Source organism: Schistocerca cancellata, chromosome 2, assembly GCF_023864275.1.
Source record: "Schistocerca cancellata isolate TAMUIC-IGC-003103 chromosome 2, iqSchCanc2.1, whole genome shotgun sequence".
NCBI lineage: Eukaryota > Metazoa > Arthropoda > Insecta > Orthoptera > Acrididae > Schistocerca > Schistocerca cancellata.
Genome location: NC_064627.1, coordinates 83,356,889 through 83,381,681, shown reverse-complemented (window position 1 = coordinate 83,381,681; position 24,793 = coordinate 83,356,889). Strand labels below are relative to the sequence as shown.

At 39.5% G+C, this 24,793-nt stretch overlaps 1 protein-coding gene across 1 annotated transcript in view; it reads right to left on the bottom strand.

Annotated features, from left to right (window-relative positions):
• The window catches only part of LOC126161355 (F-box-like/WD repeat-containing protein TBL1XR1), a 132,834-nt gene that overhangs the window by 54,131 nt on the left and 53,910 nt on the right, over window positions 1-24,793 (bottom strand). The window contains exons 3-6 of the mRNA XM_049917123.1: window positions 21,228-21,372; window positions 9,475-9,616; window positions 9,235-9,373; window positions 4,729-4,890 (exon numbers count right to left, since the gene is read on the bottom strand). Coding sequence (XP_049773080.1) covers window positions 4,729-4,890; window positions 9,235-9,373; window positions 9,475-9,616; window positions 21,228-21,372 — 588 coding nt within the window. The remainder of the gene's footprint in view (window positions 1-4,728; window positions 4,891-9,234; window positions 9,374-9,474; window positions 9,617-21,227; window positions 21,373-24,793) is intronic.

Genomic DNA, 24,793 nt, shown 5'->3' with positions numbered 1-24,793 from the left:
GTGGTATTCCATTTGGATGATGTCATGGCCTCTTCCTTGAAGTACTCCACATGCAAATTCAAAACAACAGGCGAGAGTGAGCCACCCACTGCAACTCCCTGAGTTTGCTCACAGTATATTCCATTAAACAGAAAATATATAGAGGATAGGACATGCTTGAAAAGGTTGGTAGTCTTCTCATCAAATGTCTGACCGTGAGGAAATGACTTACGGTGGGAGGAAATATAGGTCGGCCATGCACCCTCAGGAGCTCAGTTCACCAGTGCATCTGATGACGGTAACATGTCTGATCGCCAAAATACAGCGCCCATTAGACATTATGAGCAGCAGTACCCCCATGGACTGTTCAATCAACAAATATGCTGCGAGAAACTGAAGAACCACAACAAAATACACCTACAGATCCTTCATATCATAGACAAGGGAGTGGATATTTTCACCCAGCTGTAAATTCAACTAAATACCTAGGTATTACAATTACGAACAACTTAAATTGGAAAGAACACATAGAAAATGTTGTGGGGAAGGCTAACCAAAGGCTGCGTTTTATAGGCAGGACACTTAGAAAATGTAACAAACCTACTAAGGAGACTGCCTACACTACGCTTGTCCGTCCTCTTTTAGAATACTGCTGCATGGTGTGGGATCCATATCAGGTAGGACTGACTGAGTACATCGAAAAAGTTCAAAGAAAGGCAGCACGTTTTGTATTACTGCGAAATATGAGAGAGAGTGTCACAGAAATGATACAGGATTTGGGCTGGAAATCAATAAAAGAAAGGCATCTTTCGTTGCGATGGAATCCTCTCACGAAATTCTAATCACCAACTTTCTCCTCCGAATGCAAAAATATTTTGTTGACACCGACCTACATAGGGCGGAACGATCACCACGATAAAATAAGAGAAATCAGAGGTCGTACAGAAAGATACAGGTGTTCATTCTTTCTGCGTGCTATACGAGATTGGAATAATAGAGAATTGTGAAAGTGGTTCGGTGAACCCTCTGCCAGGCACTTAAATGTGATTTGCAGAGTATCCACATAGATGTAGACCCATAATTATAAAAACCACACACCATCTTAAATGAACAAGGTGACTTATAAAACCAATCTTTTCACAAATATAAGGAATTTTTAACCTTGAAAAAACTAAGCAGTTACTCTGAAGCTAACTCAGCACTAACACACACACACACACAAAATCTCCATCCCCTATACCAGCACCCCCAAATACCCACATATCTTAACATTTATCATTAAATGAAGTGGCCAGCACACTAATAACTGATGTCTAGATCATAATCAAAATATAGTAAGCAAGAATTAAGGTGTTTAATGTAATTTCAGTACCAAAAATTGTAGACGAAATATTATCTTGAATGTTAGTTTTATTGATTTTGAAAAAAGAGAATGTTAATTTTATAATACTGAATACAAGTTACTGTTGTGATAATGAATGTAATTTAATCATTATTTATATTTTCTGCCCTCAATGCGACTCCAAAAAAGACTACACAAATTTTGCTAAAGACAACTCCCATATGCTTTACAAGATATAAACAAATCAGAGAGTATGACAAAGACTGGTGTTCAACAAATTGCATTGGAACAAATTTTTTAAAAAAAATGTGAGTGTCAGCCAAAGACAACTTGCTCCAATGCAATTCTTTGAACAACATCTTTGTCATACTCTCCAATTTGTCTACATCTTGCAAAGCACGTGGGAGCTGTTGTCTGCAGTAAAATTTCTGTAGTCTTACCAAAGTTACATAACCCCCAAAATGCTAAAAATGATTACACAGGCCAACAATGGAAAAACTTTTTGCTCATGGTTGGATGATATGTGGCGATCTAAAAGTAATATGCATGCTCCTTGGTCAACAAGGTGGCTTTACCGAATTTCCTTGTTTCTTGTGTGAATGGGACAGTAGGGCTAGGGATCATCACTGGAGCAGAAAGAACTGGCCTGTGAGAGAGTCTTTAAGACCTGCTGAGAAGAACATTCTACACAAAAACCTTGTAGATCCAAAAAATGTACTCCTACCACCTCTACACATAAAGTCAGGCCTAATGAAACAGTTTGTAAAAGCTTTGCCTAAAGATGGACCATATTTTAAGTATCCCTGTCAAAAGTTTCCACACCTTTCAGAAGCTAAACTAAAAGAAGGTGTCTTTGTCGGACCTAACATTAGAAAATTGATGTTTGATGGTAACTTTGAATCCACAATAACCTTAAATAAGAAAGATGCATGGGTATCATTCAAGCAAGTCGTTACTAAGTTCTTAGTACATCAAAAAGACCCAGAATATGTTTCAATTACAGCTACAATGTTAAAGAAGTTTAAAACTTTAGGATGTTTAATGAACCTGTAAGTTCATTTTTTGAACAGTCACGTTGATTACTTTCCGAACATAAAGGGAGATGTTAGAGAGGAACAAGGAGAGTGTTTTCACCAGGACATTAAAGTGGTGGAAAAACGCTACCAAGGCTGCTGGAACACTAATACGATGGGGGATTACTGTTTGTCACTTCACCAAGAAGTTCAGCAAGCATCTCATTGGAGAAAAAGGTACACACGAAGCTTCAAAGAAAAAGGAGAAAGAAAATACAAACCAATACCAGCTGACAAGTGAAACCTCTATTTATACATATCATTGTTTTAAGTAGCTTACTGTAAATACAAACCATGCTTATGTTGTAACAAAGTGTTTCATTAATATTCCTGTTTACCGTACAGCATAGGATTTTTATACTATATAATAAAAAGCATACAGCTCGAGAAATATGGGTGGTACAAAAAAACTAAGGCTAGATTTGGATTCAGCTCATAAAAAATCTATAAGATCTACTGTCTAAGTAAAAAAAGTTTCTCAAAAAAATTTTTTTGTTGACCTGTGATATTAAAATTGGATAACATCCAATGATGAGTCGCTGGGTGACCTGAAACCGGTCCAGGTGTAATAAAAACTGAACCTTCACAAAAAGCGACTGGTTGCAGCTATTTCTGAAAATCTTTTAGAGTAAACTTAGAACCATCATGTTGCATATAGTTTCCTGCATAACCAAATACATTAATATGTAACAAACAAAATTCATATTTAAAAAAGGGAACATTACAAAAAGATTAAACATATAACAGCACTACAGATTAATGTGACTGGTTGATCACTTGATAAACAATGGATAAACCACTCACTCCATTGTAAATTAATATTAGTTCAAACAGCATGAGGAGGACTGCTGACACAAAACTACATTTTAAACTTTTGCAGCATTTGCATTGCACTCAGAAAAAATTGATGGCAAGTGTTGGGAAATCTCCCATTTGAAATAACACACATATAGTTAAAATACGGTTTACAGATGGGAATTATATTGCATGCATTATGTATTGGTGAGTCCTCCTGTCTGCAAAGGTAATCATGGAACATGTCTCACCAGCCAATGCAAAGGCTTGTTCTGAATGTCCTACAGTATTTTCATTGTTCTGAGTCATTCTATCTGTGTATAAAACATTAAAGCTACTAAGTTCCTTTAAAAACAGTTAAAAACATTTAAGGATGTTATGAGAGGTATATTGCTTCTTATATTTTGTCATTTTGGGCATTATTTTAACCAGTGTGACGACCTGTTACAACACCTATTCTTAACATTCAAAGCTTCTAACCCCACTAATCATTCTTGGGCTAGGATTCCCAATGACTTTCTTGTAAGCTACATCCTTCTAAACTGCTCCTCAAAGTTTGACCACTGTCTATAATGTATGCTAACAGTTGCGACAAAGACAAGACCTGTAAAACAGATCTCACCTTGACAAGATACTACCTTGCTGGGAGGAATGGCTCACTGTCCTATATATGGATCAGAACAACAAAATAGCTACCATAGCAAGGAAAAAATCAGAGAATGAATTTGGTCACATCTCATGTCCTCAGTGCGGTATGTTTATTTTACAGAATGTGGGAAGCAAAATGTGAAATTACTTAGGAAAGTGATACTACTATTATGATCCTGATAAATGAGCTCAATACTATAAGTTTATGGGAAAGGTATGTGCCTATTCTGTACGGAACTGCACAGCTGCTGCTGCTGCTACTGGAGTCATGTAATGGCACACTGACATCATTCTCTCCCCTTCCGTGCTCAACAGTCAATCACTTTGTTATTCTGATCCACGTACAGTGCCCCACTTGCTGACAGTGCCCAACACTATTCATGTATCTGGCTTGCAGAACCATACCCATCTTGGCCATCTAAATTTAAGTTTCCTACAATTCCCCTGAATCACTTACATCAATTCCCCTGAATCACTTACATCAATTGTCAGGATTAATATATAAACAAACTCATGGTCAATTTCCTTCTCAACTTTTGTCAAGCCCAAACTGACTCTCCATCATCAATTGAATGTTAGTGTCTTTCTCTCTTCCCAACCTTCTCACAGGGAATTTAAAGACAATGCATAGATGTAGATAAGCACTCATTCTTTCAGTATTTCACCAGTCTTTGCTGTAGAACAATACCTCATACAATGCACATTGTAATGTATGTTTTGTAAAGCACACAAGGCTGCTTCATACAGCTTACATGTCACTGTAGACAACGTGCATTCTAGCAATCCATGGAAGATGCTGGTGACGGTGGAATTATCAATTATAGATCAAATTGCAAAAGAGGACAAGGGAGAGGAGGACAGAAGTTACATACAACAATGTTTTACTGTTACCTTGTCAACTCCTGCACTTAGTATGTAGTTTCCACGCTTATTCCATTTCAGGGCAAAAATGGGCCCCTTGTGCTGCCCCAGTGTACTAGCTAGGTGGCCTTCTGTAGTCCAGATACGGGCATAACCGTCGTATGATCCTGTTGCTAACAATTTCCCATCACACTGAAAATTGAAAGGATGTGATCAGAAGCAAATACTCATCACTTGAAACAAAAATGTTAAATGTTATGTGGTAGATGTAGCCGACATATATTACAGAGTACTAGAAATATTTCAGCTTTCTTCTACAGTACTATTTTTCATTATGGTTGCCTCTTCCATGTGGTAAGTAGTAACGTAACCTTTCCATACCGTTTTTGGTCTATCCTCAACTTTATATTGTATGATTTTGTGCAACATATGTTAAAGTTTCATAATGACACATGATATTTGAAATGGTTCACAGTGAACCAACTGTATTGACAGTGAGACTAAACAAAATGGCTATGGTGTGAACAAAGGAATCTGTTCAGATCTGCATCACCCCAGTCTCTCACACCCCAACTCTCCAATGTATGATATAATATGAGGTGCTTATATAAGGTGAACAATTCAAATACTCACTTGTTATAGATTTGTGCAGTATTAAGGTGACATGTTTGTAGATTGTAGAAGACCAAAAGAAATCAACCTAAGACACTTATACCATGAAACACTCCCCCCACCCCACTCCTTCCATCAAAGGGGTATTTGTACTCTTTTTTTTTAATCCAATCATTGCATTCAACTGCCCTAAATACAAAAAGCATAAACTAGCTCAATGACCAGATTCTTAATCTGTATAACTTTCTTTTCATTGTGTTGCTTATTTGTTACTTCAGCCTTCCTATAAATAATTTGCTTGATTTGAATCTTGGTCTACCAAGTGCTTTGACCTGTTGTTTTAAGTTTATTTGCACTACTGACAAACAAAGGTGAGTGTAGGTAATTTAGAGAACTTAAAAAGAGAAATTGATTGGTTTAGATTGGGTGATGGTTGATTGATTCAGGGGAGGGGACCAAACAGTGAAGTCATCGGTTCCATCAGATTAGAAAAGGATGAGGAAGGAAGTCGGCCATGCCCTTTCAAAGGAACCATCCCGGCATTTGCCCGAAGCGATTTAGGCAAATCGAGGAAAACCTAAATCAGAATGGCCGGACGCAGGTTAGAATTGTCGTCCTCCTGAATGCGAGTCCAGTGTGGATTGGTTTAAGTTAGATACAGCAGGAATTAGAAAAGTTAGGTGGCAGGAAAAGGAAGGCTTCTGGTAAGGTGAGTAAAGGGTTATCAATACAAAATCAAATGGTTGTGATGCATGAATAGGTTTAATAATGAATTAAGAACATAGGAATGCAGATGAGCTACTATGAATAGCATAGTGAACATGGTACTGTGCCAAGACAGGCACGAGGCCAACATCCAACACAGCAGCACAACATAATATGCCTCTTACACTCAATACAAAATGATAAGAGTGAAAAAGTGTATAAGACAAAAGCAACTGCTCTTTTAGTTAAGGGAGACAAATATTTAATTGTGATAGGTGAGTGGATACTAGGAAAAAGAAGTGAAACAAAACCAGTAGGAGAATTGAAACTGAGGCAAAGAAATGTTACAGGAAGATACCTATTAGAACTTTGCACAAAGTAAAATTTAACCATTAAACATTTAACACTTTTAAGGACCATGAAAGAATCTTGGTTGTGTATGTGGACTACATGGAGACATTGGAAAGTTTCAGAAGGATAGTCAATATTCAGGTATATGACAGGAACGATCATTCGATGCAAAAGGAAACATGGCCTCTGCAATCAACACCTTAAAAGCTATAAGCACTTGTCCAGTAGAAGAGATGTGCTTGACAGTAGCGAAGGTAAGCAAGAAGTATGAAACAGCCAAAATACCATCTTGATTAAAGACAGTCTTCTAGTGTTGCAACTTTCCTACAGACAACAGCACCATTTGTCGACAGTTTCACGGGGCTTCAGACACTTCAGTTATACGATATTTCATTCTTCTGCAGTAACTTGAAATTTGACCGTTTTCTATTGTGTTCAGTTTCACAATATTAGTTCAGCTTCACTTTCATACTAAAGAAATGAAAAGTTGTCATTCCACAGGTAACAGTAGTAAGACAAATACGCCAATGGACCCAATTCTGGAAAATTGGATACATCTGTTATGGATTATTATTTATTCAATTATTATCTATCACAACCCACAAATTTCAAATAAATGCATTAAAATACGCCTCCCCCCCACACACACTTCTGGCATGCTGACAACAAGAGTAGAGTTAGTTTGATAGTGAATTGAAGCGCCGATGTTACAGTTGTGTTTTGAAATATCCAAGGGCACATTAAATATGCTTTTGAAAGGACAGCAGACTGACTTCATTCTCCCACTGAATAATGCCAACAAAAAGAGTCAAGAATTGTAGCGTGGTTTGAAACTCACAGTGGTTTACTATCCACATTCCCATTAGAGATGGTAGTCCTGACTTTCCTATCAATACAAAAAATAATCATTTAAGGAGTAACAGTACAGCAGCGGACGTGCTGAGGCAATGAAAGGCACATAAACAATACTGAGAACTTTGACAGATTTCACGCAAATCCTTTTTTGGAGCTGTAGAGTGCACAACCACCCCTCCCACCAATGCTGCCCACCCCCACACAAACCTGCACGGTTACATTGTGCTTCTATTATTCAGTGAACTGCAACCTTTATTCTTATAATTGTTTACTTTCCCTAACTCTCTCCATTACCATAGCAGTGCAGCCCACTACATACAAAAACCTATTATACTTTAGCCATCCAGTATTTAAGAACAGATGCACATAAGAGATCTGTAACAAACTTTATGCATCATTTAAAATGCATCATTTCCCGAGTTCGAGTCTCGGTCGGGCACACAGTTTTAATCTGCCAGGAAGTTTCATCATTTAAAATCTTTAAGAAACTTTTACTCACTGACAACAAACTATTGCTTACTACACTTCCGCTCTTCGTGCAGTAAAACTGCCACATGAAGCACGATTACTATACGAGTAAATCTATTCACAACACGTTTTGCAGACAGTAGCCAACAACGGGTGTACTTGTAAATTTATGTCTTCATATAGCACATACGACACCATAAATATCAAGCTGCCTAGAAATTAAACTGCAGGGTGAAATTCGCTAGACATACAGCTGAAATATTTGCAAAAATTCATGTGTAGTGTGTTAAAGATATACCGAATACATTTTACATGCATGTATGCAGGCAAAGCCATGGGTAAAGCTAATCCTTAACCTCTAGAACAATTTCAAGTAAATTTGGTACACGTATTAGTTACAACTTGGAAAGAAACACTGTTGGGGTAAGAACCGCCAGGCTCTTACTGGGATGAATGTGATACTGTGGGGAGGGAGGGGGAGAGAGAGAGAGAGAGAGAGAGAGAGAGAGAGAGAGAGAGAGAAGGGGGAAGGAGAGGATGGACACAGACGCTGAGAGGGAAAAAGGAGACAGGCTCAAACAAGAGGAGGAGGAGATGGGATGAGAAGGTGATGAACAGACAGAGGAGAGAGGAGGAGGAGACAGACAGAGAGAGAGGGAAGAGGAGAGCGAGGAGATGGACAGAGAGGGAGGATGGGAGAGGAGGAGGTGGACAGAGAGAGGGGTGAAGAGGAGAGGACACAGGAAGGAAAGGGGAGGAGACGAACAGGGAGAGGGGGGAGGAGGTGATGGGTTGGGTTGGGTTAATTTGGGGGGAAGAGACCAAACTGTGAGGTCATCGGTCTCATCAGATTAGGGAAGTGCGGGGAAGGAAGTCAGCCATGCCCTGTAAAAGGAACCATTCTGGCATTTCCCTGGAGCAATTTAGGGAAATCATGGAAAACGTAAATCAGGATGGCCGGACATGGGATTGAACCGTCGTCCTCCCAAATGTGAGTCCAGTGTGCTAACCACTGCACCACCTCGCTCAGTAGAGGAGGTGATGGATCTGGAGGGGAGAGAAGGAGATGGATGGAGGGGCGAGGGGGAGATGGACAGAGAGGGGGGGGGGGAAGGTGGAGATGCACAGAAGGGGGGGAAGTGACAAAGAGAAGGGGGAAGTAGAATTAGAGGGGGGAGGGGGTGGAAGTAGAATTAGAGGGGAGAGGAAGAGGTCGACAGAGGGGGGAAGATCAGAAGGACAGAGGAGGGAGGAGCAGATTTATAGAAATAATTGGGAGGAGGAAATGGAAAGAGAGAGGGGCACAAAGAGATGGAAATAGAGTGGGGGATGGAGGAGATGGGCAGAAAGGATTATGATATCATCAACAAAACTTTAGTTTCAAACAAGAAAACAGTCCAAAAATTGTTCTGAATGATGTCAAAAGCATCTCGTGGAAGAGCACAGTAAGCAGCAGCTCAATACAGGTAACAACAGAAAAATTTTCCATTACTTAAAAGTAAGAAATACACACTTTATGTATCAGTGAGCATGTGTCTTACATACATTCCAATCAAGTGATGTGACATCCTTATTGCTTGGTACTTCTGTTCCTCCCTTCTGAATACAATGTCTCAGAACAAGCTGATTTGGAGATGATGAGTTGTCACTCATATCCCATATCCTAGCTGTGCTGTCACCTGACCTGAAAGGGTACAAAATGATTAATGACAAATTTGAAATTACTGATTTCCATAATGACAGAAAAGTTATTACCAAAAATTGTAACCCACTGAAAACACTAACCCAGAAGCCAAAAGATCAGTTGTAGGGTTCCAAGCACAGATGAACACTTCAGACTCATGGCCTCTTAATACAGTTGCTTTGCTTGGTGGAATTTCAATGCTCCCATCAACTTCCATGTTTTCAGCAACGTTTGATGTTACGGCTGTGAATCAAAAATTAGACAAGTATGACAACTAACAAGACTGAAAAATCACATCTCAGACAGTACAATGTTTGTACAATAGGATCCATTCCTAAATTCTGAAAACGAAAATAATCTCTGGAAATATAAAAGTGTGCACCGAGGCCTGAATACAATTGGCATGTCCTGTTACATATAGACTACACAAAACATTCGGGAGATTTGGTATATTAGTAAACAACAGCTGTTTCAGAAAAAGTGACTGTTCTGTGAACTTTACGTTAATGTATTGTGAAGAAAGAGGCAAGTAAATGGAAGTTATTGAAACACTCGTGCCGAAAAGTACATTAAAAATGAGCTGGTGGAATCATGCTACAAAATGAACAAATGCGCAAAAAATAAATGAATATATGCATTTTTATTAACACAGTTATAGTTGAATGTAGTGTTTGCTGTGTTTAGCAGAAAGATTTTTCACAGGATAGCTCTTTGTGGCCCACAGCTTACCCATAACTATCAATTACACCAACTGTATGTTGTTTTGGTAATTGTTATGATGCAGTTGTCACTTCAGAGAGTTCTTCTTTACATCAGCAAAACTGCTCTGTTTTACACCATCAACAATCTGCCTTATATGTTCATCTTTAGATTTTAAACCACCGTTCTTTGCCCGCGAAAGGCAAAGGTCCCGAGTTCGAGTCTCGGTCGGGCACAAAGTTTTAATCTGCCAGGAAGTTTCATATCAGTGCACACTCCGCTGCAGAGTGAAAATCTCATTCTGGAAACACCGTTCTTTGCTTCCCCCATATGTCCCACTGTAGTTTTCCACAGCAACTTGAGTCAACATATCCAAACTTTACCTCTCTTCAGCTCTTAGCTTTTTTATTACATAATTTTTTGTGCTGATTTCTTTCATTTCATTTTTTACTCATTCAGTCCTCCTGACTTGCAATAGTCTCCTGCATTATCACATAATTCGAATTATTCTAATTTCTTCATTTCTGTTCCCTCATAATCTGTGTTTCACACCCACACAAGCTATGCTCCAAACATAGTTTTCTCTGAATGACTAGAAGGTCGATGTTGTCTTCACAGCAGTAATAGATGTAGTAGTAACTGTTATTCATGCTGTTTTCATCACTACCATCACCAATTTTCACCACCAACAACACACAAATATATCTGCACCAAACAGTATTTTACGTTTCATTTGTCTCAATCCTGCCAGGGGCAGGCAGAAACCAGAAACTCATTTTTAGTGGGTTTGATAGCTACATAAGAATTTTTTTTATATTGAACAAATGAGATGGTACAACTGAAACAAAATGTATGAGTACAATTTTAAAATAAACAGCATGTCAAAAGTTAACATGAACTTTTAAGCACACGTAACAACCTTCCCACTGACATAAGAGCAACCAGTCAGGAATCTGGACTTTTTCCCACATCAGAGAAGTCCTTAACATCCTGTCATTTGACACAAATTTGTGTTATTGCGGATTGTCCGTACATCTTGATCCATATCAAAAACATTTCTTTACAGCAAAGAACACTATTTTAGTCCGTATTTCCAATTTTTTCCTGCTTTCATAGCAAAAATATAGGCTACTGGAAGGAAAGATGTATTTGTGCATTATTGGGAATAAAGTAACTATCAGTTCCCACACAAATCAATTATGGAAACATCATGCATTGCATAAATGACAACAAGCATACAGCTTTATGAAAGTGTGAAGGCAATAACAAGTAGACGAGTCTGGCAGGCACACACACAAAAAAAAAAGAAAGAAAACTTGCTACCTTCCAGAGTAATCAAGAAAACTTGCTAGCTTTCACAGTAATCCTTTTTCAAGCAAGAGTAAAACACCCCCTCTCCCCCCCCCCCACCCCCACACACACACGCACACACCAATGCCCATACATGGTGCCTGCTGGACAAACAGTGCAAGTGCTGCATTTCAGCAGGTAGTCAGGTAAACTAAGTTGTGGCGGGTGTAGTGTCAGGTGGGGTGGGTAGAAGGAGAAAGGCAGGAGGCATTGAGAGGGATTGGGGGTGATTGGCCAGCAGCTTTGGGGGGAGGCAGCCCGCTAGGAACATGGCAGGGAGGGGTGGCACTCTCCTATGCCAACCTGTTAACAGGTTATCCAGAGGGAACCTTCATAGCCTCCCAAAACTCGCAATTCCTAGTCTGGTTCAGGTTCACTGGGATATCTTTGTGATCCGGACTTAGGACCAAGACACCCTATCCACTTGCCTTCACAATCTCACAGTAGCTCTCTCAACAGCTTCACCTGGTCCTCCCCTACTCACAGTGCCAACTTTTCCAGATGCAGACAATCCACTTCCCCAACAACTCCATCCCCACTTCCATCCACATTAAACCCACTAACCACCAAAGGTTCCTGCATATCAACATTTGCCATCCCTTCCACACCAAAAAATTCCTTTCATGCACAGCATAGCCACCCTCAGATGATACATCTGCAGTGATGAGAACTTCCTTGCCCATTATGCTGAAGGCCTCATGAACATAGCCTACAAACAGATTTCTTGTGCCATACCCTCACACACCCTCAAATCCTCCCATCACCATCAAGACTCAGCTACAAAGGAGTACTCCTCTCATCACCCAGTATCACACTGGACTGGAACAACTGAAACATGTCCTTCATCAGGACTTTGATTATCACTCATCATGCTCTGAAATGAGGAACATTGTACTTAAGGTCCTTCCCACCCCTCCTAAAGTGGTGTTCTGTCACCTGCCCAACCAAACACAGTGTCCTAGTTCATCCCTATGCCACTCAAATTCCCAACCCCTTGCCACCGAATCATACTCCTAGGGCAGAGCAAGGTACAAGACATGCCAAATCCACTCACTCAACACCTCCTACTCAAGTTCTATAGAGGCTTATCCTATCCCATCAGTAGCCAGACCACCTATAACACCAGCCATGTAATATACCAACACTGCACTGCTTTTTATGTCAGTACAAATAGCAACTGGCTGACCCCAGGATGAATGTCTAACTGTTGCCAAGAATAAAGTTAACCACCAGGTGGCACAACATGCTCAAATTCAATGGCAGTTTCACAATCCAGGTCACCTGACCATCTGGATCCTTCCCTCCACCACTAGCCTCTCTGAATTATGCACATGACAGTTATCCTTACAACATGTCCTCCACTCCTGTAATTGGCTTGGCCTCAATCTCTGGTAACACACTGACCCCCCCTTCCCCTCATCCAACAGTTTTACCTTCATCCATCCTTTCAATCCCTTCTAATTCATGTCCCCAAGTCACCTTCTGAGTGTGTCAATCCCCACCAGTTCTGACAACCATGCTCCCATGCGTAGCCCATGTGCTTGCCACCACTCCCTCCACATTCCTCACTGGGAAACCGGCTGCCTCCCTCTAAGCTGCCAACCATCCCCCCCCCCCCCAAATATGTGTGTGTGTGTGTGTGTGTATGAGAGAATTTAGAGGGTGAACCCTAGCGCCAACTCAAATCTACTTTTCCAAAAGTGTGCTAATTTTTTTAAAAATTATTATACTATAAGTAATTTTGATAATGTAATTGTCCAGCAGACTTCAAATTTTCTTATAGTGTACAGTACATGTCTATCATTTTAAAATATGTTAGATTTCTGTTTACCACTGTGAATGTAGTGCTGCATGATATGACATTGTCAAGCCCGCAGTACAACATGCTGTCGTCTGCAGAGTTAGCATCCATGTAAACTTGGCTACTGTGGCTTTCGCTTTGTTTCTATCTTTGCTATGATAACGCACTCAGTACGCTGTTCACAGCTGCTCAGCCACATTCTTATTTTCTTATTCATTATCAGACCTACTCCCGCTTTCCCCCTATTTGGTTTAGTGTTGATGACATTGTACTCACCTGACCAGAAGTTCTGTAGAGTATATTAACAATGAACTATTACTGCTGCTAATCTATTCATACTGATAAATGTACGAATCACTACATAAGCAGATACTTCCAAAAACGCCACTGCCCTTCCTGTTACACTATCCAGCTGCTGTTTTTATGTAACTTTACAGAGAACATTATCGGCCATCTATATATCTGTATACTAAAGTCAAAACCTGTCCACACTAAAATATAATCTATTTACTGCTTCAGCTGCTTTAATGGTTATATCATTATAATCATGTGGATTAACCCTTCCACCACTAGACGTGCTCCCTGCATTCCACACTAAGGGCAGCTTTTGTTATGGCTGTACTGCTCGCCAAATGCTAGTGCCTATGCTGAGAGAGAACATTCCGATTTTTCAAAAACTATTAGGTGAAAAAAAATTGATTTTTGTCCATCTTGCAGAATGGTATCTCCACTAAATAAAGAACTGAACTTATTTTCGTTATTTGTCATAGTTTCTGTGCTGCATCAAATTAAGTAAAACATTGCACAAAAGTTTGAAGAGTTTGCAGAAATAAAAACGCATTGCCTAAACTCTGGTTGATTTTAGCTCTGATAGTGGAGTGAGTTTAACGTAGAAAAATATTGAAATTTTATTTAAAATTGACAGCGGAACGATAATTCATTTCATTCTCGAGTTATTGGGTTTTACATCTGAAGGATGGGTGCGTGTGACGTGCCCAGTCTTGTCATTTGGGCCTGCTGGCTGCTAATGAAATACTTGTCTGATTTTACAAAAACTATCACCAGTAAGTGAAAAAGAATAGATTGTTGTACATCTTACAGTCTGATATCTTTGCCAATAGAGAACTGAATTTATATTTTCCTTACAGGCCATAGTTATTGCTCTGCATCAAATTTAGTAAAGCAATGCACGATTGCAGTGAATGAAACATAGATGAGATATCAAAATTTTATTTAAAATTGACAGCAGAACAAAATATCTAATTTCATTCACAGGTTACTTTGTTTTATATCTGATTGACAGTCACATCCTTGCACATTGCAAATTATTCGTTCATAATTTTTTTGTGTGCAAATGACTGCATGCAATAAGGTACGCACATATGTTGTATGATAAATACTCAAAAGCTTTTTATTCCACGATGTATGGAAGTAACTCATCTGCAGCTGTGAGAAGTCAGCGGCTTAAGACATCCATAGCATTGTAGCAAAACACAAGAAGTTCATGTGTACACATCCACAGCACCTGGGGCCAAGTGTACCAGGCCACGTACATACATCCACAGCAGCGAAAGGGATAAGATACCTCTACATTATGGGATTTCTTCTCAGCAAAGAAGGGGAGCGGATGTGCCGGCATCATACTTATCATTTGATTTTAAGAAATCTGTTCAGTTAAAAAATTTGATTCTTCCACATCTTACAGCTTGATACCTTTGCTCGATGGAGGTCTGAATTTATTTTTGTGATTCATCATAGTCACTGTGCTCCATGAAACTGAGTACATGGCACCACGAAATTTTTAAGAGTTGGCAGAACTAAAATCACATTGCGTGTACTTTCCATGTAGGTCATTTTAGGCCATCATTACTGCTTATGAAATGTAACCAATATATCTAAATTGTATTTAAAGTTGAAAGCGAAATGATATCTCTTTTCGTTCTTGAGATATTGCTTGTTATATCTGAAAACAGGTCACTCATCACGCATCCGAGTTTTTTCCTGTGCATCGGGAATCAAGTGGCCGTAAAAATCGTCGCATCTCATAAATGGCTCAAGATATGAAAACTTTTCTTTTTTTTTGTGGTAATGACAGTATGCGAAAAGGACTAGTTAATCATACGATTAATGTTCCATATGTTTTTGTCAAACGTGTGAGCAGCCGAAAACAAGTCTCTGCTATAAATTACACAATGAGGTATTTTCCAAATTTTCATAGTCAAACAAAGAGAGACAAACGGGTTATCAAAGTGACCAATGTGAGGTCTTGTTTTGCATGAAAATATTTAATTGCTTGAAAGTAATCAGGGTAATTAAGGAAAACTTAATTAATAAGTTGAGGAAAAATTGAAATATTTCACGAAAAGCTGCTGCAAGCTATGTAAATGAAGTGTCAGAAAGTTCATCTGTTCAAGGCCTAGCTATTTTGCACATAAAAAGATACATTGGTGTGATATTTAAATGTCAAAAAGTCTGCCTTCGAATAAAGTACCAAAGTTAGGATTTTTGAGAACAGAAGACATTAGGAAGTCAAATGAGGCCTCAATAAGAGTATGTTTTATGAATAAAACTTGAGAATAAAAAATGAAATAAATCGGTCAAATATTTTGTGAAATGATTTGTGTAAAAGAAATAAATATATGAGAGAAATATTCGACGTACCTTTCAATGATGCTCTAAATAACGAACAGAAAATGAGGTGCATAAAATGTTTCTCTAATATTCTTTATTTCAAACTTTAAGACAAATCATTTCACAAAACATTTGACTTTCTTTTCACAAATGTTGTACTCTTTACTTATACAGACTACTTAGATCAGCTGAAATGCTTGGCTGAGGAACAATGTTCGTACTTTGGCAAGACCTTAAAAATTTACTTAGCAATGCAATGCAAATGAGTACCCATAAAACTTCATATGAATAATTGTAGCTGAGTCAGTTAAAACATAAGAAGTAGACAGGACTGGGTCCCTATGTCAACCACAATTGCAAACCGAGCACGCTACCATTACACAACAGCTAGCTCTAGGATACCATGTTCATTCCTTTGTATTTATAGTAGTCAGTCATTCTTCCACATTTATCTGCTGTTGATAGTTCTTGATCATGTAGAAAACATTTGTCTTTAATTTGTTGATGAGACAGTCGAAAACTACTCTGCTCATTCACATGTATTCGAAGAATTTGTCTGGTGATATTCATAGTTGATGATATAAAGTATGAAATTCTCCATGAAGATTCCTCCCTTTGTAAATTTCATGCAGAGCATTCCTTTTTTTTTATTTTCCTAACTGAAGCTAATCGCGTATCACATAGTCTTCATGTGAGTTTTCTATTGATGGCTTAATTTGGCATCTGTTATATGTGTCCATAGCATACAAAAAACATTGATATGGTTCACCATCACCTGTGAGGGGAGACAATGTTCAGTGTAAAGTGGCTTGTGGAGTAGAGGCAGATGTAGAGAATATCTTTCATAATTTGAACTGGCATGAGGACAATATGTTTCGAAATATGTACCATAAATTAGAAGGAAGTGCATCCTAAAGAAACAAATATTAGTTTCCCTTTTTCACCAAAACCAAGCAGCGATATTCCTCTTTAGTGAATGCTGCCATAAGATAGCTGCACTTCCTGACCATGTGCACAACACTCACTATACCAACAGCTCGTGATTTCCAGGGGTGATCAGCCTTCACTCCAAGCAGCAAGCAAGAAAAACAACTTGAACAACTTGACTGGTGTAGTAGTACTGTTGTTTACATTCCACATAGCAGTAATTCTGTTTACAGGCCACTGTGTTGAGTTATGATTGAAATTCAGAGAATAACATTAAGAAACTGAGTAAGGCGCCCACAGAGACATTTTAAGCAATCATTCTTCCTGTACTCCATATATAATTTGGAATAGAAAGAAACCCAAACATGTGATACCATTTTAAACTGTGATCTGCCAAGCACTTCACAGTGGTTTGCAGAATATGTATGTAGAAGTAAATAACTGAACTCATCATCTATTTCTAAGACTTCATTTTTAAAGAAATATCCTTTTTATGTATTGACTGTACATTTTTGCCTTAATAAAAGGATTTTCAGATCTATTCTCCAATTTTAACCCTATTTAGTATGAGCACAACACAAAAAATTATCTAAACTATATGCTGTATCAGGACCTCAGAGAATTAATACACTGCAGGCGAGAAATGGATATCATATTATGTGCTTAATATCACAAAATTTGGTTTCAAAATGCAAGAGGAGCAGAAGGGAAAAAACAGTAAATGGAAAGCAGAATTTAAGGGATGGGTAGGGGGGAGAGTGTTAGCATTTAATAAGAGGAATAATTTTATGCATCAGCAATTTTCTTGAACTCTGATTCCTAGTACTGTCTTTCAACAGGTGTCTCCTTCTTACAACATTCTTCTCTGCTCACTCCATGACCTTCCTGCCACCACAATGAAGGCCTTACATATTTTTCAGACCACATGAAGGAGCAGTTCTAAATTCACAAGGAATTTATCTTCACAATGGATTCAGTGAATTAACTGATCCCTTTCCCCATTGCGTATTGCTCAATGATCGTATTAACTGAAGGAGGGAGGTTACATAATATACAGAAAAAAACAAGCAGGAAGAAGGATAAATGAGACTGTTAACAAACCATAGACATTTTTCTCTTTGTTCCCTGGGCTCTAAAGGTACAAGGTCTCCAATACATCTTATCTGTTGCCAACGCAGTTTTACTTGGCCCCGTCCTCCACTGTCTTCGTGCCTTGTTCATACTCCAATCTCATCTCGATGTACTCACCATCAACTCAAGGCAACCCCTTTATCTATCCTTTAATCTAGTTACCCATCCTCGTTTGCCTCATATTAACTATTTTTGTGACTAAACCCAACAGCAGTCAAACTATTTTCTGTGTTACTGATGTGCTTGGTATCCTAAACATTACACTTCCTCCTGTATTTGTTTTTACCTTCCTTCTTTTGGAGAAATTTTTACTCATTACAAAAGTTAACACATTTTCAACTTCTGTGTGTATTGCACCTAGTCAACATGCCCCTTTTCTCAAAATGACTGACACTAGAAGCATAGCCCACTCTGATGCTATAGTGTCCCTTATTTATAACCACTCACCTATGCATGCCCAGGTTTATTTAACTGGCATTACTCTCTCCTATACTAGACACGAGCAGATCATCACTGATGGCTGAACTTCCTACAGTGCACACCATTTAACAATGTAATTCCCATTATACATTATAGTTATTGCTGCACATAACCAAGTCATTTTTTATCTTAAATTTGGGGATAGTTTCTCGTTTGCTCACATATTAAGCTTAAAATATCAGAGTTTATCAGTATTTTTACCAAAAATAATCATTATTTTCTGGAATCACATATTAATGCAAAATTTATACACTTAAAAATTTAGCAATGAAACAGCCAAAAATCCCTCCATAGGATGGTCATACATTTTTGAAGTGATGTCGGTCCATGCATCAATACATCAATTTCCATCTTAATATTAAACTTTTGACAGAAAATCTTGATGGTATGTTCATCATTCCAGCCACATTCTTCCATGAAATTGGAGAAAGTTTTATGCCTATAATATTCCTTAAATACTTATCGAGAAACCGAGTACTCTTTAACAGATGACAGCACTGCACTCAAAACTAAAATCGCATATGTATAAAAATGCAGGTAATGAACCCACGTGTAACAAGCCTGTATACTGTGTATTGCCACACAAGCCCACCAATTTTTCTAAGACCAAGCCAGTATAGTACAAATAAATCACCTCTTGTTTTCCTCTTTCTTCTTGGGTCTCTATCTTTTTCACAGGTACAATAGTTCTGACTGCAGTTCATCCTAGATTATTAATTCGAGTTTCTGATTCCTTTGAAAATGTACTCATGTGACAGTACTTTGGCGAAGTCCTCTTGTGTCTGATGGTTGAAGAGCTCTATGGACTGTGGTTCATAGCATAAATTTCTTTTGTGACAGATAGTACTGGCTCAAGATGTCAGAAATATTGGTAGATTCCCATGGCACCCATGGTGCCTCCTAACAAAAAATATAAAAGGTCGCCTTCGTAAAATTGAATACAACTAAGACCTCTATAAATCAGATGTTTCCCACATTACTGTTCTTGCATTCAGACCGAAGATTGGTTTGATGCAGTTCTCCACAGTCTTCCATCCTGTGAAAGCCTCATCATCTCTACCTGACTGTTGATACCTATGGCCACTCCAACCTGCTTACTGTAGTCACACCTTGGTCTGTCTATAAAATGTTTATGCCCTCTTGACGCCCATCTCTCTCAATAAAAAATTAACTATTTTGATGTCCTGTCAACTGATCACTTCTCTTAGTGAAGTTGTGCAATAAATTTATTATCTCCCAAATCTAATTCAGTAGCTCTTCTTCAGTTGTAGGATCTACCTATTGAATCTTTATCATTCTTTTGTAACATCACATTTCAAAACTTCTGTTCTCTTCTGAACTGTTTACTGTCTTCACTTCGCTTCTACCTTCAGAAAAGACTTTTTTTTACACTTTACATTTTATATTAACAAACTTCTTTTTCAGGAATATTTTTCTTGCTCTTGCCACTGGGCATTTTATATCCTCTCTACTTCAGTTAATGTCAGTTATTTTGCTGTCCAAATAGTAAAACTCACCTATGACCCTGCATCACATGATTTAATTCAACTACATTCCATTAACCTTAATTTACTTTTCTTGAAATTCAGCTTATAATCTGTTTTCAAGTCAGAATCCATTATGTTGAACTGATCTTTTAGGTTATTTGCCATGTCTGCAAACCTCAACATACATCAAAGCTCTTATTTCACTTTCCTGAACACAAACTGCTTGGGTTTCTGGATGCTTACTGAATGTATAGACTGTAAGAGTAGAAAAGAGATGCAATAAATACTAAATGAGATGTATGTGCTGCCTGGATGCCAAAGTAAAAAATGAATGTGTCAGACTCTACAACACACTAAACTCTCCGTGTCATTTAACACTGAGGGCAGATCTCCTGATAAGTTTACAGTTGCCCTCTTACTAAAATAAGAAATTACACTACTAAAATGTGGCGCTATATGGCAAGTTTCAGCTGGTTCTAACAGGCTCAACTGTGGTCATGTGAGCAGATCCTGCAAGCCATTGCCTCACAGAAACGTGTGTACACAAGGTGGACCCAACGTGGTCATGCATCATCATCTTGAATGGAGAACCCTTGTCAAATGTTGAATACTGGCCTGGACAACAGGTTGGAGGGTCCTGCACTGATAATACACTGCTATCAAATTACATCAATAATGATGAAAGATGCCTGACATCCTTACACAATATCAGTCCATGACTAAACACGAAGAGTTTCGTAGTGGATGCCTAGGCTCTATACTGATCATGTCGATAAAGTTAGGTGTTTCCAGTTTCCCCCAAAAATGCTGCCTGCAGTTCTGCTGCATATCCTTTGGGCACCTTAGGACCCATAATTTAAAAACTGTGGGCATCATCTGGTGCTGTCAACTGCAGGCAACCGCTCCAATGCCTCGTGTCTCACAACAGTGACCAAATGTTCGAATGATGCACCATCATTTATGCAAACCTAATGGGCAACGTCCCATTCCGGCAACCATCTAGCCATAAAGTGACAACATGTGAACTGTGTAAGCTCAAAATGACCTTTTGCAGCATGGGCAGAATGAACTACGTACACAAGCTGCTTTGTCCCGTTCACAGCACTAAGAATTGTGGATTACTTTTCCCCTACACACGTGGCTGTAAGTGGTGATTTCCTGTGGTCATAAAAGTACTGAGAAAACAGACACAAACTATGCAAGTCTTGAGTGTATTGCAAAATACTTTTGAGCAGCTTATAAGTGACCAGATTCTTCACTTTCTCCCTGTCCGCAATATTAAATCTTCCAGTTCACTGGTCATGATAATGTCCAAATTGCTCATAAGATACGTAGTTTGTATACTTACCCTCTTCACCATTCATGTCAGGCATCTCAGTTTTAACAATCTGTTGCTTCTGCTGATTCTGTTGATTTTGGCGGGTAGCAACAATATCTGGCATTACAGCATCAATAAGTGACAGGCTGTCCACCATTCGGTTTTCAGTCCCGTCCTGAACATAGAATTGAGACCTAATTAATTATTGCACGTAATGTGAAACTTCAAATAATTCTACAACAATAATGGAAATTCCTCGATGGAAAAGTAAAGGAAAAGCAACCACTTACCTATAGAGGACTGGTGGGTGGCAATGAGAAACATGTGATACACATTTGCCCACACGACCACAAAGACCCCAAATGTACATGCCTGTGGTACACCCGTAGTACACTCATGGTCTCAGTCTCGTCACTACCACAGGCGTGTACATTTGGGTGTTTGTGTGGTGGTGTGTGTGTGAAAGCTTAAAATAATAATTGTACTAGATTACAATATAAAAAGTCAGGCACCACTGGCATGTACAAAAGTGATCCAATACTAAGATTACTAAATATACGAATGCGTAGTTTTGTGGCAATATATGCTGATGAAATTCTCTTAAGACTTCCAGGTGCATCAAGTGGTTTAAAATCCACAAACATTCAGCAAAGTGTTCCTTGGCCACTGTCAAGTGCTGATTGTCTAATGATTGCTGTTGCCTTTGCACTGCCTTCAGTAACATCACTGGCATTTGCTCCTGGCCTACATATGGTAATGTTGCTTGCTTGCCATACGCAATTTGATCTTCTGATAGTCAGGTTCCACGCTGTGCTTATCTGCAGGCCGGCATTTTTATTGAGAGTGTTGTAAGGAATTTTTATCTCAATTGCTTCTTTTATGACACTGTCCCAGAAACTATTAATCCATGTAATACCAGATGTCTCAGCAATGCAATACTGTGCCCGTTTTATAGAGCATATTCCCCTATCACTAATTTCTCACAATACCATACATGGAAAGATCTCTCATGTTCTACATGTTCAACAGTACATAGTCTGTCTTACATAAAACTGTCCATTCCCACAGGCTATTCTACACACTACTGTCATTCTGAGACCTACATCATCTCTCACACGCATCATCAGTTGTTGTATTTTAGCTAGGACCCTGAGCACAAAATCAATTTTATACCTCTTTAGGAGCCAGCTAATGTTTCATCTTATTAAGCCAGAAGATGAGTAAACCACAACCATCTCCGTGTTGTCCTCGCAGAACTTCTACTTGCGTTTCTTTGGCAAGACGGCCTGTGAAATCTGGCAGTAGTTGTAGCCATTTCCCTTGAATACTTTTCGTAAGTGGTTCAGCTGCCTTGGAAGGCTTTCGGTGTCTGAAATGACTTCTCTATGCATCACAACCCTCAAAACAGAACTCTTCTGCAAAGGGTGGCAATAGTTGGTAGCATCCACATATTGGTCCATGTGGGTGGGTTTCCAGTTAACACTGCGGCTGAGACACCCATTTTCTTTATGGCAGATGAGAACATCAAGAAAAGGCAAGGCACCATCTGTTTCTACCTCCATCATGAACTTGTTGTCATGGATGATTTGGATGTGGTGCAAGAATCCTCCCAGCTTTTCACATCCATGAGACCAGACAATGATTGTGTCATCAACGTAATGATAAAAACAACTAGGCTTTGCAGGAACCGTGTCCAGGGTGACGTCCTCAACGTACTCCATAAGCAAGCTGGCTTGACAGGAAGTAATGGATTCCCCACCAAGACGCCATCCATCTGGTTAAAACAGTCCCTTAATAAAGTCGGCAGCCTGCAGCTATGCACGGCTTGGAACACAGCCATCAGAAGGCGCAGCAAGTGACATCACTGAAGGTGGTGCAGCTGTATAAGGATGGCAGCAGCAGTCATATGGCAGTCACCATTTGACTATACCCGAGGAGCATTCAGTCGAAGGCTCATGGATTTTAAACTACTTTACATTGCTGGAAGGCAGAGACAATTTTATCAAGATTACTAAAGTTTGCTTAAGACTTACCTTTGGTAAAATTTACAATAATTATGGAAATTCCTTGATGGAGCAATATGTTAAATAAGGGAAAAGCAAACACTCACCTATAGAGTGGATTGATGCACGGAGCACAGTAACACACTACAGAAAACAGCATTCACACTAGCTTTCAAGCACTAGCTCATTTTCCAGCAACAGTACACACACACACACACACACACACACACACACACACACACACACACTCACACACAAAGTACGTGCGCACAGGCAAACACACCAATGCTCACTCCCGTGGCCATGGCAAGACTAATTATTGAAAGTAGCTGCCTGAGCTCAGAGAGGTGGGGAGAGGATGGGGGATGGGGATCGACACTAGGAGCGGGTGGGCGAGGAGGGGGGAGGGGGGGAGGCAAGTCTTCAGACATGACTTCATGGCTGCACAACAGAAAGCAAAAACTACAGAGTGTACAACAAAAACAGATGCAGGAAGAAAGAGAAGGGAAAAAAGGAAGGGGGAGGGGGTAGGAGAGAAAAAAGGTGAAGATGGAGAGGAAGAAAGGGGCAGGACAGAGAGGAAGATGGGCTGAAAAACGGGAGAGGAGAGGGAGACAGAGGAAGATGGACGAGGCCCAAATGGGTGGGGGGAGGAAGAAGGGTGGGAGAAGGCATTACATCTGGGAAGAGAAGGAGTGGTGCAGACAGAAGAGGGATGGGACAAGGCAAGGGGGACCAGTGGGAAGAGGTTACTGGGGACTTGGGGCAGGGGGGTTATAAAAGTTCAGGATATGCTAGAGAGACAATTCTGACCTGCATAGTTCAGAAAAACTTGTGCTGTAACAGTGAAGCAGCTGTTGAAGTCATTAGTGCTGTTGCTTTCCACAGCTTGGTGGTGGCCATTTGTGCAAGTAGACAGCTGGTTATTTGTCATGCCCAAATAGAATAGCATAGCTGAAATACTGTGTAACATTGCTGTTTTCACTTTTGGCCATCTTTATTGGGTTGGCACTGCCTGTGACTGGAATGCCTGTGACTGGACTGCTGTAGGACGTGGTGGTTGGGTGTATGGAACAGGTCTGGCACCTGGACTGATCACAAGGGAACAATCCATGGTGGGCAGGACAGAGAGTAGGAATGGACAAGGAGCAGAACTCTACTTTGGGTGGGGGGGGTGAGTATCATTTTGGGTAGGTTATCTGTCATCTCAGAGCACGTGTGAGGCAGCCAAAGTCCTGGTGGAGGATGTGGTTGAGTTTTCCAAGGCCAGGCTGATGCTGGGTGATCAGGAGTACTAATTGGTGGCTGGTTAACAGGTCTACTGATGTCAGAGGAGCATATGGCATGGGAGACTTGTTTATGGATAAGCCAGATAGGATTTTGCCTGATTGTGAAGCTCTATTATGGTTATTGGCATATTTCAACAAATACTGTTTTCCACTACCGATGTGGTGTCCACTGATGCCAAGGCTGTAAGGAAGGAACTTTTTGTCATGGAAACTGGTGATAGATTGTAATGTGGCAAGTTATTATAAGATGACATTCGTTGCAGTAAGGTACACAGCCATTTGGTACAGTGGCTGCAGGATGGCT